General features: G+C 45.3%; 1 protein-coding gene across 1 annotated transcript in view; it reads left to right on the forward strand.

Moving 5' to 3' along the window:
- Nucleotides 1–16,335, forward strand: part of LOC118302683 (protein kinase C-binding protein NELL1-like) — a 217,373-nt gene that overhangs the window by 189,201 nt on the left and 11,837 nt on the right. The window contains exons 15-16 of the mRNA XM_047331695.1: nt 340–435; nt 12,574–12,714. Coding sequence (XP_047187651.1) covers nt 340–435; nt 12,574–12,714 — 237 coding nt within the window. The remainder of the gene's footprint in view (nt 1–339; nt 436–12,573; nt 12,715–16,335) is intronic.

A 16,335-nucleotide genomic window follows, 5' to 3' on the forward strand; every position in this document is an offset into this window, starting at 1 on the left:
GCGGAGCCGCCCGCCGTCCGCTGTTGTAAAGACAGATTTCACAGACGTCGTGATAATAGTTTGTCACGTCCTGCACGCACACACACACACACACGCACACACACACACACACACACACACACACCTCTAAACATGAAAAACAGCATTTATGTGAATGACAAAATTGCGTATTAGAACTATTCCACCGCTTTGTAACTCGCGGTGCCTTCAGGAAACCCCCTAAACTGCAGGAACTCGGAGACTCATCTGTGCCGCCGCTGCTGCCGTGATATTGAGCTCATCCAGACAAACTGAACTAACAGATTCCTCTTTTCCTCTTCCTCTTCCTCTCCTTGACAGCCTTCTGCGAAGAGGGATGTCGGAGCGGCGGGATCTGCGTGTCTCCCAACACGTGCGTCTGCCCCTCGGGGTTCACGGGACGCCGCTGTGAGACGGGTAAGAACCCGACTGGGCCTCGCTTGACCCCTTTTCTTGCATGCGTGTGTGTGTGTGTGTGTGTGTGTGTGTGTGTCCGGCTTGTTCAGCCGTCCCACCTGATTAAAGCTCGGCAGCAGCAGCAGCAGCTTTCGTCTTGTTTTTATTATTTCAGAGAGCGGACGAACGGCGGCGTGAGGGCTCGGTGGCGGCCCTTTTGTTTCTCCGTGTTTCTTTTTGCACCTCTCCTCCGCTCACACTTTCTCTTGCACACACACACACACACACACACTTTCACACTCCATCTCTAAAGCCTTGTGTTTAAATTGGACACCGCAGCAATTGAGGATCCCAGGGGAGCAGTAGAAGAGGACAGATAATTCTTCTTCTCCCCTCGTCGCCGCCTCCATTTTCCCGCTCATCCGTCCCCTCTCTTTCCTCGTCTCGTTCCTCCCTCTCCCGCTTCCTCCCCACCTTCGCTCGACTCCGTTCTTCTTCCTCCTCCTCTTTTCCCTTTCACCCTGTCGTCCTCTTCCCCCTTCATTCATCTCTTCCCCACTCGCCTCCTCTCCTCTCTCGCACCACTTCCTCTGCTTCCCGTTCCCCCCCCCCCCCCCCCCCCTGATCATCATTCGTCATCTCTTCTCATCCCTCATTAAGAGAACGTTACAGGAAATCTCTCCCGCCACAAGCCGTAACACTTTATAACACCTCATCTCTGGCTGACAGATAGACTTTGTTCCACTGTCAATACTTCATGTCAATTCTGTGAATTTATTATTCTTAATTTCTATATTTATTTTTTGGGCAATTCGTATATATTTTAAATTTATTGTGTAAATATTGTATATATTTTGTGTAACGTGCTGCTGCAGACACGAGATTACACGTACATGTGCACATTACCGGTGACAAGCGCCCGACGTGTGGCCACGACCCGTGCAGGCGCCAGGTGCTGCTGTCAGCCCTGATAGAGTCTGTCAACGTGTAAAGCAGAGCAAGACCGTACGTGTCCGTTCGCGGCGGGTCCCCCCCCCCCCCCCCCCCCCCCCCCCCCCCCCCCCCCCCCCCCATGATACGTTTTTCCTTTCTTCATCACATGTCTGTGGTGTCTGAGGATAACGCTCCAGTCAGTAGGGAACGGTGGATAGTGTTAAAGTGGTTTTCTATTTGTGAATATATATATATATATATATATATATATATATATATATATTCCCCAAACACACACTGTACATGAAAATGGATGTAGACTCGAGGTCCGGAGGGTGATCATTTGATAAATTATGGTCTTATGGACCATAATTTATTTCAGATAACGTATGCATTGGGGAGTGGATACCGTGCAATTGACAGCCTGTACCGTCCAATGAGTACAGTGGCCGAGCTCTTAGCCATACGACCCCCCCCCCCCGCTCCTCCGAATATAAGATAAGATAAGATAAGATAAGATAAGATAGACCTTTATTTGTCCCAAAATGGGGAAATTTGGGCATCACAGCAGCAAAGTGGACAGAAGAATATAGAAAGAAATTTTAAAAATGACTAAATAACACATAAAATATTACGATATATATCAATACTATATACAGAGCAGTAGAAATAGTTGCACATGGAGAATGAATATAAATATTGCACAGTTAGTTATTGTGTACCAGTGAATCTTTTTTTTTTTAAGTGGTTGAGTCCTGTGTGACTGTGTGTGTTCCATTAAGAGCAGTGCTGGTTATACAGTTTTACTTCTGTTTTTAATTATAATAATAGTGATACATTTTATTAAAAAAGCATTTTTCATAGCATAAAATGCAGCTCAGGGTGATTTACATGAAAAAAGGTTGTTGAAACAGAACGTCGGATGCTTAAAATACAAATACAAATATATTAAGACAGTAAAGGTTAAAACAATACAATCTAAAAAAAAAGGGAAATTTATGAACAATGTTGCTTCATTATTGTCACATTGTTGGTGTTTGTTATAACAGTCAAGATCAAGTGGAAGGGATATGTACATATATATACCCACAGTATATATTTGGGTATATAGCATGTGTAGTAATTATAATAATGGAGTGATAGATTTTATTTGTATAGTATTTTTCATAGCATGACTGCAGCTCAGGGGTGATTTTTATGAAAAAAGGTAGTTGAATCGGACCAACGGAGGCTTGAAATCCAAACATATGAAGAACAATAAAAGTTGCCTTGAGAAGTTAAAACAAGAAATCTGGAGAAAAAAAAGTTCTAAAAATGTGTAAAATGCATGACGACATTACTTCATCGTTGTCATACTGCTGTTGAGATAAAGTGGAAGGGAGGATTCAAATTCAGGGCAAATTCACGGTTATTTTTCATTTCGTCGCTTGTCATATGTTGAACGTTGTTAATAATTACTGTGAAGGGTGTATATATATATATTTTTTTATCCCACAAAAAATCACTAATGTCCCCCTGCTGTTGGATCACGCACTTTCTTTCTCAACTCTGTTGCGGAGATGATTATGATGAAAACCCTCTGAGGTCGGAGCATCTGAACCTCTGAGAGGTAATCCGTGGCAATCAGCCTGTGACACATTTTTTATTAAAGCTGGCAATCAACCGAGGCATGATTAACCTCCCGTCGCATATCTATCAATTAATTAACGCGGCGAACGGAATCCTCCAAAGTGAATCTTCGTCTTCAGACGGGGGGGGGGGGGGGTTGTCGCCGTCGCAACTCGGCGGCCATTTGACATTTGCGCTCGTGATTTGGAATTTTCGATGGCCGACGTCACGCAAAGATTGGTTTGACAAATGAATTAAATTTGCGAAAAAAGAGTGTGTTGCTACGCTTTGAGTCGCGTCGGAGGAGGGGGGGGGCGGTGTGTGTGTGTGTGTGGGGGGGGGGAGTGTTGAAGTGAGAAGAGGATGAGGTGCAGAAAGCAGCAGCCTCTCATCTCATCTCTCAACTCCGCACAGGAACCGAAATATGGACCCGCACATCATCGCACTAATGAGGCTCCTCCCTGTGGCCTTCTGGCTGCTGCCTGAGGGTGTTACACGAGTGATACAGAGTCAAATCACCGCGTCGCTCCCTCTCTCTCTCTCTCTATATATATATACATCTATACATGTCAAATTCTGCGTCTGTCTCTCAAACTCCGTGTCTCATTCATCGAACGTACAGAAGAACTGGGCCTTTGATTTTCCTCTCACTGTGATTTTCCCGAAGGAAAACTACGAGGAGAATAAGGGATGGATTGGGATCGTCCGTCCTTCCGTCTTTTCCTGTCTACTCTTCCTTGACCTCAGTGGAAAACGTCACGAGGTCAAGGAAAGGTGAAGTTGTTGATGCGTCCGTCGCGGTGAAACTACACGTTTCCCGAAGATGGACTAGAAACAAAGGCAGCGGCTCCATCAGCCATGTTTCAGTGTTTTACCACCGTGTGACGTCACATGTTATGAATCATATGTAGCAGTAACTGACATGATGACGTCTCTTCTGGGTCATATTCATACTTTTTCTTCTTCTCCTTCTACTTCGGACTGAATCGTTTACATTCGTGCATGTACGCGTCACGTTAAATGTCGCTGCCGCAATGAATTGTGGGCCGTCTACATCTCCTTTCCTTTCGCATAGGGAGCTCCAGTGTGCCCTACGCTAAAGGAGATAGGAAAGGAAGCATTGAAGCTCCTTTCCTATGAGAATCCGAACAGCTCTTATCATGTTGCTGCCGATGACGTACTTAGAGGTCACTTCAAGATTTAGGAGACTTCCTACGCAAATTTGACAATTCGACCTCACCCCAGGCCTAAATGACAATGTATCCTTTGACGACAAGAAGTGTGACTAATAAGAACTGAACGACATTGTTTAAAAATGGACAGGTTTTATTAATTATTATATTGTTTTGTATATGTGCTCGATTCAGCTGAAATGCTCGCGAGCGGTGTTTCACATCGAAGCCGTGGCTGAAGCCTCTTGACTGAACTCAAGCGACTCATGAGGTGAAAGTGCTGAGAGGATTTCAAGTGTCAGTGTGCAGATGTCACAGTTAGTTCAGACGGAGGACATGAATCAAGTGTCTACCTTTATATCAGGTAAATTGTCAGGCATAAACACAGTAATAGTGTTGATTTATTGGCGTTATCAGTCTATGTCTGTGTGTGACGTGTCAAAAATAACATGAATGCACACTGTATGATTCTATTACCCTCTTAAGATCTAGAAATGATTAACGCAACTAACGATCATTTTTCATAATCGCTTAATCTGTCGATTAGTTGTTTGGTCCATTGAATGTCATAAATGGTGAAAAATGCCGATCGTCTTTCCAAAAAAACAAAACAGAGACGATGTTTTGTTTTGTCCACACAGCAAAGATTATCAGTCTGCCGTCACAGAGGAGCAAAGAAACCAGGAAAAAAATCATATTTAAGAAGCTGAAATCAGAGAATTTCAACCCTTTTTCCCCATAAAAACTACTTGAACCGTTTAATCTGTTATCAAAATAGTTTAAAAATCGATTACTAATCGATTAGCAGATTACCTGTTGCATCTCTAAACAGAACACATATTAGGTATTAAATTCTCCCCCAGTAATAGTTGCCATACTTTTATTCCACTCCAATCTTCTATAGCTGTCGCAAACATTTTACCAGCATGATAAAAAAAACAACCTGTCGTCCATACAGTGTTTTAGGAGAGTGTTATGGAAGTGGAATACTTCACGTGTCCTGGTGCCGTCGAGACGGGGGGGAGTTTTTCCTCGAACACTTGCCGTAGGCGACTTGCGCGGACGACTCTCTGTTTTGACTCGCGCGCACACAACTTGTTCTCCGTGTGCCGCTCTCAGCCTCTCCTTCTTCCCGAGAGGATCTGTCAAACTCTCGTACTGTCTGTCTCCACATCTTCCGTCTCCATTTCCACCCTCGCTCCTCGTGATGTGTGTTACACTGCGGCCCGGCGGGCGGCTGAGAGCGTCTAAATGCAAAGGGGCCACTAGGAAACCAGGGTTGATCTTGTCGCCGTCGATCCTGGTCTTCGCGATCTTTCTCCGGTGGGTTCACAGATCCACTGTTTGACCCTTGTGATCTTTACCAAAAGAAAAAAAGAAAAAAAAGGCCTTTACTCCAAAGCTAGAAACAAAAGATGATCAGCTCCCGCGACGTGGAAAGTGGAAATATCACCGTTAAAGGGGACACATTATGGTCATATTCATGTTTCTTATTTTTATTTGGGATATTATTTGAAAAAGGTTTACATGCAGTAAGGCTCAGTAAACACATCAGTTTCCTCCGACTGTCACGTTCCTGCAGCTCCTCTCTCCAACCTTTGCCAAACACTTGGTTTCAGCTCCCGTCTCTTTAAGGCCCCTCCCCTCCCGATGAAGCCCGGTCTTCTCTGATTGGCCAGCTGGCCTTCAATCTGTTGTGATTGGTCAACCGCGTCCAGTGGATGTAGGACGTTCTCTTGCTCTCGCTTTAGCTAGGCTTAGTTGGGGGGTCTAACAGTGGTCAAACAACACTACTGCCTAAAAACTACATTCACATTAAACACATTAAAAATACACAATAAATCTGCATAAACAATGTCAAAAAAAAACACCCTACATACACTTACAAGAAGTAAATTAGTATGAGAGCTAATTTCCCTTCATTAGTGTCTGGCTGATGTGTGCGCTCGCTGCACCTGCTCCTTTAAACCTGCAGGCTGTTAGTTTTTCACCGTTCCCAGTCTTGTCAGGAAGGCAACAAACAAACCCTTGTTTGCTGTTTCTGTGTGAAGAAAAGACACGTTACTGTACAGTAATTGCACCGTGTGACACTTTTCTGTCATGTTTGGGGTTTTTTTGTCCAGCAAAGGTTAGTAAGGGCTGAGATAAGTGTGATTATGTAAAGCTCGTCAGTCCGGAGGACTCTTTCTCCCTGGAGGGCTTAGAGAATCATTTTTAAGTATACGCGTGGGTTAATTCCCATTTCCCCTCGCTGAGCCAAAAGTCACGCTCTCTTGTCACGATGTCCGGGGGCCGTCGCCGGGTCGTCACGTATGCCCGACGGGGGACAGGAGTGACGCCTAAGTGCTCTCGTTTGCATTGTAATGGAGGGAGACGGAGGGAATTGTGAAACGCTGTCTGGCTGCTCTCCTTCCTGTGGCTGTAACAAAGATTGATGGTGTGTGTGTGTGTGTGTGTGTGTGTGTGCACGCGCACATACCTCATATTGTACCTCATACCGCAGGAAGGTCACCTATCCACTTCACTGCCACGCAGAGAGAATGAATGGCCTTTCACGCACAAACACACTCTTGTACACACACACACACACACACACACACACACACACACACACCAGTTAACAAATTGCTTTGTACGACTATTGAGCAACAGGAATTATTGACTGTGTGCGAATGAAATGAGCTTTTATTGCGTCTGAATAAAAAGGTCTTGCTGGGTGGGTGACGGATGGCATTTTAAATAGCACGTGCCCTCCAATAAAAGAGAGATTCACGGGTTCCCGGTGGCGTCGGGGTATTTCTGCGCTCACAGTTGCGGGGCTGTGAATTATCGCAGCTCGCGGCAGCGACGACGACGACGACTAATTGCCATTAGATCTGAACTGAACCTCTTTTTTTTCGTCAGGCGAGGGGGACGCTTCATTGACGCAGTTGTGACCCTCAAGTGCCACCATCCGGCCGTAATTTCAGTTCTGTCAAAGGAAATGTTCCAAAGTAATGGCTTCCTTGAAAAGTCTAACGCCGCTCTCGCGGGTGAACCGTTTTCCAGGTTGGACAATGCGATGCAAACTCCTCCAGACGAGTTAAAACTTTATTGAACCCATGAGAGCAACTAGAATAGGTTACAGCCATAAACAAGACAAAAGGTAGGGAAATAAGAGAGGCATGTCTGCAACCGAGAACTCGGTACCAACAACCAGATTAGAACGAGCTCATTCATCGGTCCACCCCGAATTCAAAAGATGCCGGGGAACGGCATAACGTCTTGCATATTGTCTTTGATTTGAAACATTTAAATGTAGCGATTAATTCGATTAGGGTTAGGTCGTGGTTAGGGTTGCGGTCAGGGTTAGTTGTCGTTGTACACGAACATCAAGCAACAACTTATTTCAAATCTATCGAAACGACAGCACTACGATTAAAAACGTCACTACATCCACCGCTGTTCTTTCATTTTAATATCTGCCACTGTCAGAGGACAAAGGGAAAACTCCGGAGCAGAAGGTGCCGCTAACGCGCCTCCTACGCCGGTGGCCCACCGCCATTGAAAACGGCTAAGAAGAAGAAGAGTGTTACAACCAATCGCGTTGCGATGTCTTAGCTGGTTGTGGCCCACGAAGAAGGCCTCGACCATAGCTGACTAAAAAAAAGAAGTGACCGAAAAAAGCTAATACCTTTCCTACCTCCTCCCGTTTCCTGGAATAGAAAACTCTATTGACCGGACAGTATTTTTAAATCTTCCAAAGTCGAGCGTTAAGAGTCCGTCTGACAATCCTCAACGTTCTTCACACAGTCAACAGGAACAAAGTAAATTTTTAGGTGAGCTTTTATTGCCCCCCTCGGTGTTTCTTTCATTTCCAACACTTTGGTTTTATAAAGGCTCTGTGCCACGTAAAGCGGCTAAATATGGAAGGTGGTGAGTTCATGGTAGCCGAGGAAAAAAGTAAACTGTACACAATAGAGTTGTGTGTTTGCGCACACGCGTGTGTTTGTGTGTGGGCGGCAAATGGAACCATGTACCGACACGCTTTGTGAGGCTCTAATGAGCTGAAAGATAGAGAGATGATGAAAACTAAGTGGGATACAGGTGGAGAAGCTTTCCCGCTTTTAAACTCAAGGTGTTTCAGTTTGAACAGCGATGTAAATGTCGCAGAGGTCATCGACACAGTTAAAATTGAAATGAAAGAATAACACTCAAAAAACGTGCGTTGCGGACGTTTGTCCCGACTTTTGAGGGACCAACAGTTAAATAGGATATAATATTTCACATTTTGTCGCAGGCCACTTACAGTTATCCGAGGTGGTTTGTTCTCTTTCCCTGCTGCCGCTCCCCGGAGCCTGTGCTGCTCTCGGCTCAACCTCCTGCTTGTTCCAGGGACACACTGGCTTCAAATGTCACGGCAGCATTAATGAGTGGAGTTTCACACGGAACTGATTTCTCGCGTCTAATGGAATCGCCGTGGAGGCTGGACATTTTTCTCACAGCAGGACAATGAAAATTTTAATCGGCGCTTTTGCGTAAAGTTCAACGTTTAGGGCGCCGGCGCACACGCCGCGCCGTCTATCACCTGCAAAACCAAGAGGTGCCGTTGAAGGGAACACGGTGAACCTTTAAAGTCGGCGTGCGTCCGTGTTAGCTGTGCCGCACAATCAAAGTTTTCCACTTTGCTCAGTTGCAGGCTTTCCAGCTAGAATTTGGAAGCATTCACAACATTACCAAATTACCAATACAAAGGCCCAATCCCATTTCCCAATTATTACCCCTTCCCCTTGAAATGGAGTTACAAGGGGAAGGGGTTGAAATGTACCCCTACGAAATGGGGCACCCCTTCAAACGCGATACGTCATTACGTATAGGCAGACGCAACGTGTTTTTTAACCGGAGATTCAACATGCCTGGAATGACGGCGATATCTTTCTGAAGACACTGTTGCAGTTACCATGGTGACACACGCAGAATATTCAAATAACAAACATGCTAATTACAGTACGTTGGGCATGACAGCACATCACGTTAGTTGATAACGTAACATATATTGTAATAATGTAAGGTATGATGCTGCTTTGCGACTAGCTGATTTTTTTTTTTGTGGCTTTTATGAAGAAAAGCAGCATCATACATTCAAACGAAATTTGCAAGTTTCTTTGCTCGCCTTGCACACGCCTTAGAGGGAATTGAGACAACCCTACCCCTACCCCGAACAAAACTGAGGGCTAAGGCTAAGTGGTAGGGGCAAGGAGTGAAATGAGATTGAGCCAAATACTACACTTATTCACCAAATAAGGCTCATGAGACTTCCATGTCATGTCACGGGACTTTCCTCCAACTAATTTGAGGTACTCTATCTACAAGTTTGTGTATTTAAAGGGATTTGCATATATTCTGTAAAGAAATTGTTCCGATTATCTGCCATGTCACCCTAACCTTCGCCTTTACCTTTACAAGCTCATTGCGTTTAAAGCCAACGATGCTCTGTGGCAAAAAAAAGTACTTGTGGCGTACCGTCTCTCACCGGGAGAGGCGCTATTCAAGGAAATGGTCCATATGGTCGTTTTTCTATCACATACGACATAGTTTGTCGTATGAGTTGGACGACTTGCTGCATTTCAATGTTGCTACTACAGTGAGCGTGAATAGTTTTATAAGTTTATGCAAAATTAGTATGGGTTTTGCTCGAGCCTACTGAAGGAACAGAACAAAGATGCTCAAACGGGCCCCACAGGGGTCAGGAGATCATATCTTGGGGTCGCCAGATGCTTGTGGTTAGGCCTGTCATGATAATTACATTATCGCATGATACGTGAATATGACATCAATCATTTTTATTGCCCTCAATACCAAGCCATTGACATTAGGATGAACGTCAACAACAGTCCAGCAAGTGAAAAGTAGTCGGTCGACAAATCACACATGATGAGTGCACGGATAACAAATCATTCCGTTCAAATCGCAGCGCCGCGATCCTAATAGTCCCTAAACAATGTACGGCGACAGTGAGATTTGCAGCAGACGTACGATGTGCGGCGGGTTCATTAGTCAGACTGGATGCCGCCGTGTGACGTGATGTGTGGCTCTTCCTGTGTTGTATATTACAGCTGCCGCCGGCGGCAGCCTCCTCCGTGCAGCGACAGTAACTGACGACTGCCGCGCTCCGTCGCGAGGCTTAATAAAGGCGCGGAGCCTTCTCGCTATCTGCATACAAACTCGAATAGCTTTGCGGTCGTGTAGTGCTAAATGAATCTTTTATGACAAATGTAACACAATTAATTTGCCGCTGTACTAAGTTCTGTTCATTGCACTTTCTTCAAGATATATTTTTTTTTTATAGTGGCAAAAGTCTTTCCCACAACTGTGAAGATGGAGGTTTTAGTTAACAACAACCATACCTCTGATACTGTCATGTGATGAATACAAGTTGGTAGTGTTCGTGGTCGAGAGCCTGTTGATGGATCATGGTTACGGGTACGTCAGTGCTGGAGTATTTCACTGTTGTACCCTTCTTACTGTAGATGGATGGATGAATAGATGGATGGATGGATGGATGGATAGATAGATAGATGGATAGATAGATAGGTAGGAAGGTAGCTAGATAGATAGATAGATAGATCGATAGGTAGATAGAGAGATAGATAGATAGGTAGATAGGTAGGAAGGTAGATAGATAGATAGGTAGATAGATATATAGGTACGTAGGTAAGTAGATAGATAGGTAGGTAGGAACGTAGATAGACAGATAGATAGGTAGGTCAGTCGGTCGGTCGGTGGATGAGAGGATGGATGGATGTACTTACTTTATTGATCGCTAACTGGGAAACTCCAGTGTTAAAACAGCAGGTACAGAATCAGTCACGCAAAAAATCTTACAAAATATGAGAAACACTGACGTAAAAATATAAAAACTGCAAAACTATAAAAGAATGAGGAATATTAATATACAAGAATGTGCATGAAATAGTGAAAGTATGTGCTATCAGTTACCTGGTAATGTGCCGGGCTTTGTGTCAAACAGTCCAGCGTGTCTCTTGTTGAAGTGTTGTACAGAAGCACCTGGCTTTTAAAGGGAACGTGAGGTGCCATTGCGATCGGTTTATTTCACGGCGCGCACACAAAAACGCAGCCGCGGTCAATTCGGAGACTTGCGTACAAGCCATCTGAGCCACGCACCTGGCTCCTCGACCTTTTCTCTCTCTGGTGGATTTCAAACTCCCTGGCCCTGAATGCACTTGCTCCGTAAACCAATGCGTTTAGACGGTTAAAAACTGCGCCCACGTGCCCTCTGGTGCCCCCACGCACAGCACTGCTCTTTTGTCGAACGGGGGTTGGCTGCTCACAGTTCACCAGTCACCTTTAATCTTTCGAGACTGACAGAGGGCGGCCCTCCCAGCAGCTGTCACGTCTTATTACCCACAGTGCACCAGCCCGACGGCACAACCACAACACGCACACACACACACACACACACACACACACACACATACACACACACACACACTGCTAAATGGCTCAACCCCGCGTCTCCCGTTTATCTGTACATAGATGAAAAAACAGTGTACTTCCGTGTGTGTGTGTGTGTGTGTGTGTGTGTGTGTGTGTGTGTGTGTGTATGTGTGTGTGTGTGTGTGTGTGTTCTGAAGAGCAGGCCAAAGGTTTTCCCAACAGGGCTGGAGCAACACAAAAACACGTAAGATCAGAAGACTTGCAGAGATGTGACTTGGTGCCACGTGGAATTATTATAACTATAGTATATGGTGGGGGGGGGGCAAAAAAAACACTGCAGTGAGTTCAGGGCTTTAATGTGGGTCGTTCGCTTATAGAATAGGTTCACCTAACCTATAAGGTTAGCTTATAGGTTAGGTGATCGAAGGTAGGGTCGAAGGTCGCGCTTTTACCATCGAGGGTGTGTGTGTGTGTGTGTGTGTGTGTGTGTGTGTGTGTGTGTGTTAGTGTGTGTGAGAGTGTGTGTGTGTGTGTGTGTGTGTGTGTGTGAGCCAGAAGTGAGAGAGCTCCAGGGCTCACACACACACACACACACACACACACACACACACCATCCATAATGGATGAGCGAGACGTGAGCGAGCAAAGAACCTCGCCACCTCTGGGGCCGGGGCGTGTGCACTGTACTGTATGCAACGCCGCAGACAAAGCGGGCTTACAGTGAGAGCGGTGTCGAGCGAGTGGGTGAGGAATGAGAAATGGAGACGTGCACAAAAAGGAAAAAGGAGATTCATCAAAAAAAAAAAGACTTGCTCCGATGGGTTCAACGTCCACCGCCGCTGCAACGAGCACAGATCGAGACGAGTTGAAGTTTCAGGTTCCTTTTTGTTTTGCGGGGAAAAGTAATTCAGACCGATACTAATGCTGCTGCTGTGTGTGTGTGCGTGTGTGTGTGTGTGTGTGTGTGTGTGTGTGTGTGTGTGTGTGTGTGTGTGTTTGCGCTCCTCAGATATCGATGAGTGCGCAGAGGGCCTGATCGAGTGCCACAACCACTCCCGCTGTGTCAACCTGCCCGGCTGGTACCACTGTGAATGCAGGAGCGGTTTCCATGACAATGGCTCCTACCTGCTCGACGGGAGCTCCTGCGTTGGTGAGCATACAAGACATCCTCATCCCCGCTCGTAGCAGCAGCACCTCCTCAACTTGTTGGCTACTGCACTACTCTTTTCCGCCTACTGCCACGTCCCGGCTTCCTCCTCACGTCTCATCTCTGGTTTTCCCGTCATGATCCCTCGATGGTCGCTATCTGTCTCATTTATTCCCTTTGTAATTCTTGCATGTTAGACAATTAGGGGTGTGAATCTTCACCGGTGTCACGATTCGATTCAATCACGATCATCCTGTCAACGATTCGATCCGATTTCACGATGCATCACGATGCGATGCATCCTCCATTTTGGATATTACTGCACATCGTGGCTACATTTGTATCAATGAATCCAAGCGGTCAGCTATATATGAACTCCCCTTTTCATTTTATTATTTAAACTGCTCTGAAAAAAGGACACTTGGCAAACAGCAACATAGTGTTTTCTATTTTATTTATGTGACATTGCATTGTCTGCTGTGCATGTGCAGTATCTTTTGGAACATTCAGAGTTTCTCCACGACAAAGGTGAAAGCCCAGAGTTTTTCATTTTTGTAATTTCCTGGTGGCAAAGTTGCAAACCGCAACCAACTGAGTACTCGACAGGGGACGCTTTATGGCCACGCACCGCTGACGACCGCTTTGTGCAAGGACCAAATTCAACACGACGCAGCAAACATGGCTACTCATACGGAGGTTCACCCCATGTTACTATATTTAACTCATTCAGAGTTGACGAAAAGACATCATGATTATACAGATATGAACACACTGTTATGGACAGTATGTTCAATTTCTCTGAATAAGTTCTTGTAAATATTACACACTGCAGCTTTAATACATTACTTTTGGGTCACGCGGCTGCCATATATTCATCTTTTCAGTCACAGATTTTCGAGAGTGCAGCTCGACGCATTTTGCTTTTGTCGCTGCACCAGCTTCTACACCTCAAGTCAGGTGTAAAAACCTTTTCAGCGGTGTTTCTGCTATTTTGGTGTCTCTTCTCCATCATAACCACGCGCTAATTGAGAATGACATTAAAACATTAAGCCTAAAGAATAATCAAAAAGATGGTATAATCACCTAAACAAAATCTACATGTAACTCACATCTGCAGAGACCTTACTAATAAAAGTCAAGTCTAATTGGACATAAACTTGCCTAGAAATATAATTTATACTAGAGAAATATATAGTATATATTAATGTTTGATTAGATTCCATGTATTCCATACATTTATTTTCCAGACGTTACAGTGTGTGTGTGTGTGTGTGTGTGTGTGTGTGTTGTGTTAACCAGATAAACGCATGAAGCTGTGACCGTTTATACGTGCCACCTCTTCTCCTCCCTCTACGCAGTATTAGACTGGAAGCCAACATGGGAAATAAGTACGAATGACAGTTTAACAGGATTTATTTATTCCCCCCCCCCCCCGCAATATCTCTCACGGGTCGAACTAAAATGGAAAACAGCATTTCGTAATAAAAGGGCGGCTTCCGAGCAGAGGGTTGCGTGTTGGCCCTGAAGGAGACGGCAGACAGCACGGGGGATGAGAAAGAGGACGACGTTTTGAAAGAAGCAGAAAGTCTGTGTATATACGTTCTGTTTGCCAGCGATTGCGTGTATGATCGCATGTGTGCATTTTGTTCTGAAATTCTTCATTTTTGTATGTTTTCTGTTGTGGTGTGTTTATGTGTTGCACAGGATTTTGGTTTGTTGTTTATTACCCCGCACGCCAAAATAGAGTTGGAGCCCGTAGGTCAAAGGTCAAGGTCAGCAAAAATATGGTCCGAAAACAGTTTTTTCAATAATATCTCCACAAGTAATTGAGAAGAAAAGTCTAAAGCTTATATTGAACAGAAAATTCTTCCCCAGCTTATGATATCATAAAGTCATAAAGTGACGACATGCACGGTTAAAAAATGTCTTCTTTGGAGAAATCGACAGACCAAGTGTCGACCCACCGTGACGTCACCCATTGGTTTATGAACTGACGTTTTTGAATTTTTGGCCTGACTGAGAGCTTGTCCACCTACACCTGCAGCCTTCACCCATTGGACGGTACTAGCTGTCCGTCACACAGTATCCGCGCCCCAATACGGTGCTTTAATATGTATTGACTCTAAATGGACCAAAATGTACTAAATGAACATCATGCTGTATTGTAGAAGTCTTGAAACGAGAGATTGAACCATAGACCCCAAATATTGACTGACGTTATTTTCAAATGTTCTTCTTTTTACAACCAGTCGCCCTCTGTTGGTCATTCCAGAGAATACAGTTTTGGGCACTTTCGCATTGGCTTCACTTTACGGACCCGGTGACAACGTCAATTTTTATACAAAGTGTATGCTATAGACACGACCTAGAGCTTATATAGATAGAAAAATGATCCATGATCATATTGTCGACATAATAAAGTGCAGGCGAAGGGGTTTGCATCGCTACTCTGATGCTTTCTTTTTCTTCCGTGTTGCTACGCATTATGGCACGATGTAAACATTGTGCCGCGTCACAATGATGATGTGGATCACTGTAACATTGACATTCGTGTCATAATCTTTCAGTCTGGTATAGTGAGATCGAAGTGTCCTAATGTTGACGTGGTCTTTTAGGTTGTTTCTTCTACATTTCATTGTTGCGTCGGGCTTCATTGCATATTGTTGTGCTGAAGACCGGAGCAGCTGCAAACAGCTGTCTTCTTCCTCCTTTTTTCCCCCCCTTTACTGCTTCTGACTTAAGAGCTGCCGAAAAACACGGTTTATTGTGCCTCGTGCTGTAGGAGGGGACAGGTGGCTTTAATAAACAGATTGTGCATAAAGACGAGGAAAATACACCATGAAGTCCCCCGCAGGACGAGTGCGTGTGCATCATCTTCTCTCTCTACGCGACCTTTCCATATGGGCTGCCTGGAGACAGACAAAGGAAGTATGATTTAAAAAACTCCAAATACTGAGCTTCCCCTTTCTAATTACCAACATCTGTCAGAGGGATTTATTTGTTCCGAACCGCGCGGGCGATGTGTCGCCGCCGCTGCAGGATTAGCGCTCTCACGTTCTTAACAGCGCATGTGGGTGCGAGGTGAAGTTTCCCTTTTTTCACACGGCCGCTTGTGCACATCCGCATTCTCCCGAGGCTTGTCGTGTTTTGGTTGCGAGTCTGTCGCGGCCCCACATGTAAAGAGCGCCCTGCCCGTGGCCTGCAGTCACCGGAACATGAAGAGCGTTAATCCCTCGCCGGCGGAGCCACAGTGCAGTGTGTCTGACTGGCTGATGGGGAGGGGGGGACGGGGGGACGGGGGGGATTTAATTTTTAGTGTATGCAAATAGTCTGTCGCGGGCACAATGAGCCGTTTGCCCTCCCTCTCTGTATCCGGCAAACTTGATACTGCAACCAATTAGAGCTTGTGTGCGTCCGGCGCTATTCTTTGTTCTTCGTGTGGGTAAAGCCTCAATCTCTCGTCCACCCAGAGGAGCTCTGTCTGCCGGAGGCCGCCCGTCGTTCTCCGCTGGACAAAATACACATCTATGTTGTACACGGTGAGAACTTGGGGCCGGACGTTATGCGGAACCTCCCGCTTCTCATTGTGGAGGAATTTTCGTCTATCTGACCTAAGACGAGTCT

This window comes from Scophthalmus maximus, chromosome 4 (assembly GCF_022379125.1).
Source record: "Scophthalmus maximus strain ysfricsl-2021 chromosome 4, ASM2237912v1, whole genome shotgun sequence".
NCBI lineage: Eukaryota > Metazoa > Chordata > Actinopteri > Pleuronectiformes > Scophthalmidae > Scophthalmus > Scophthalmus maximus.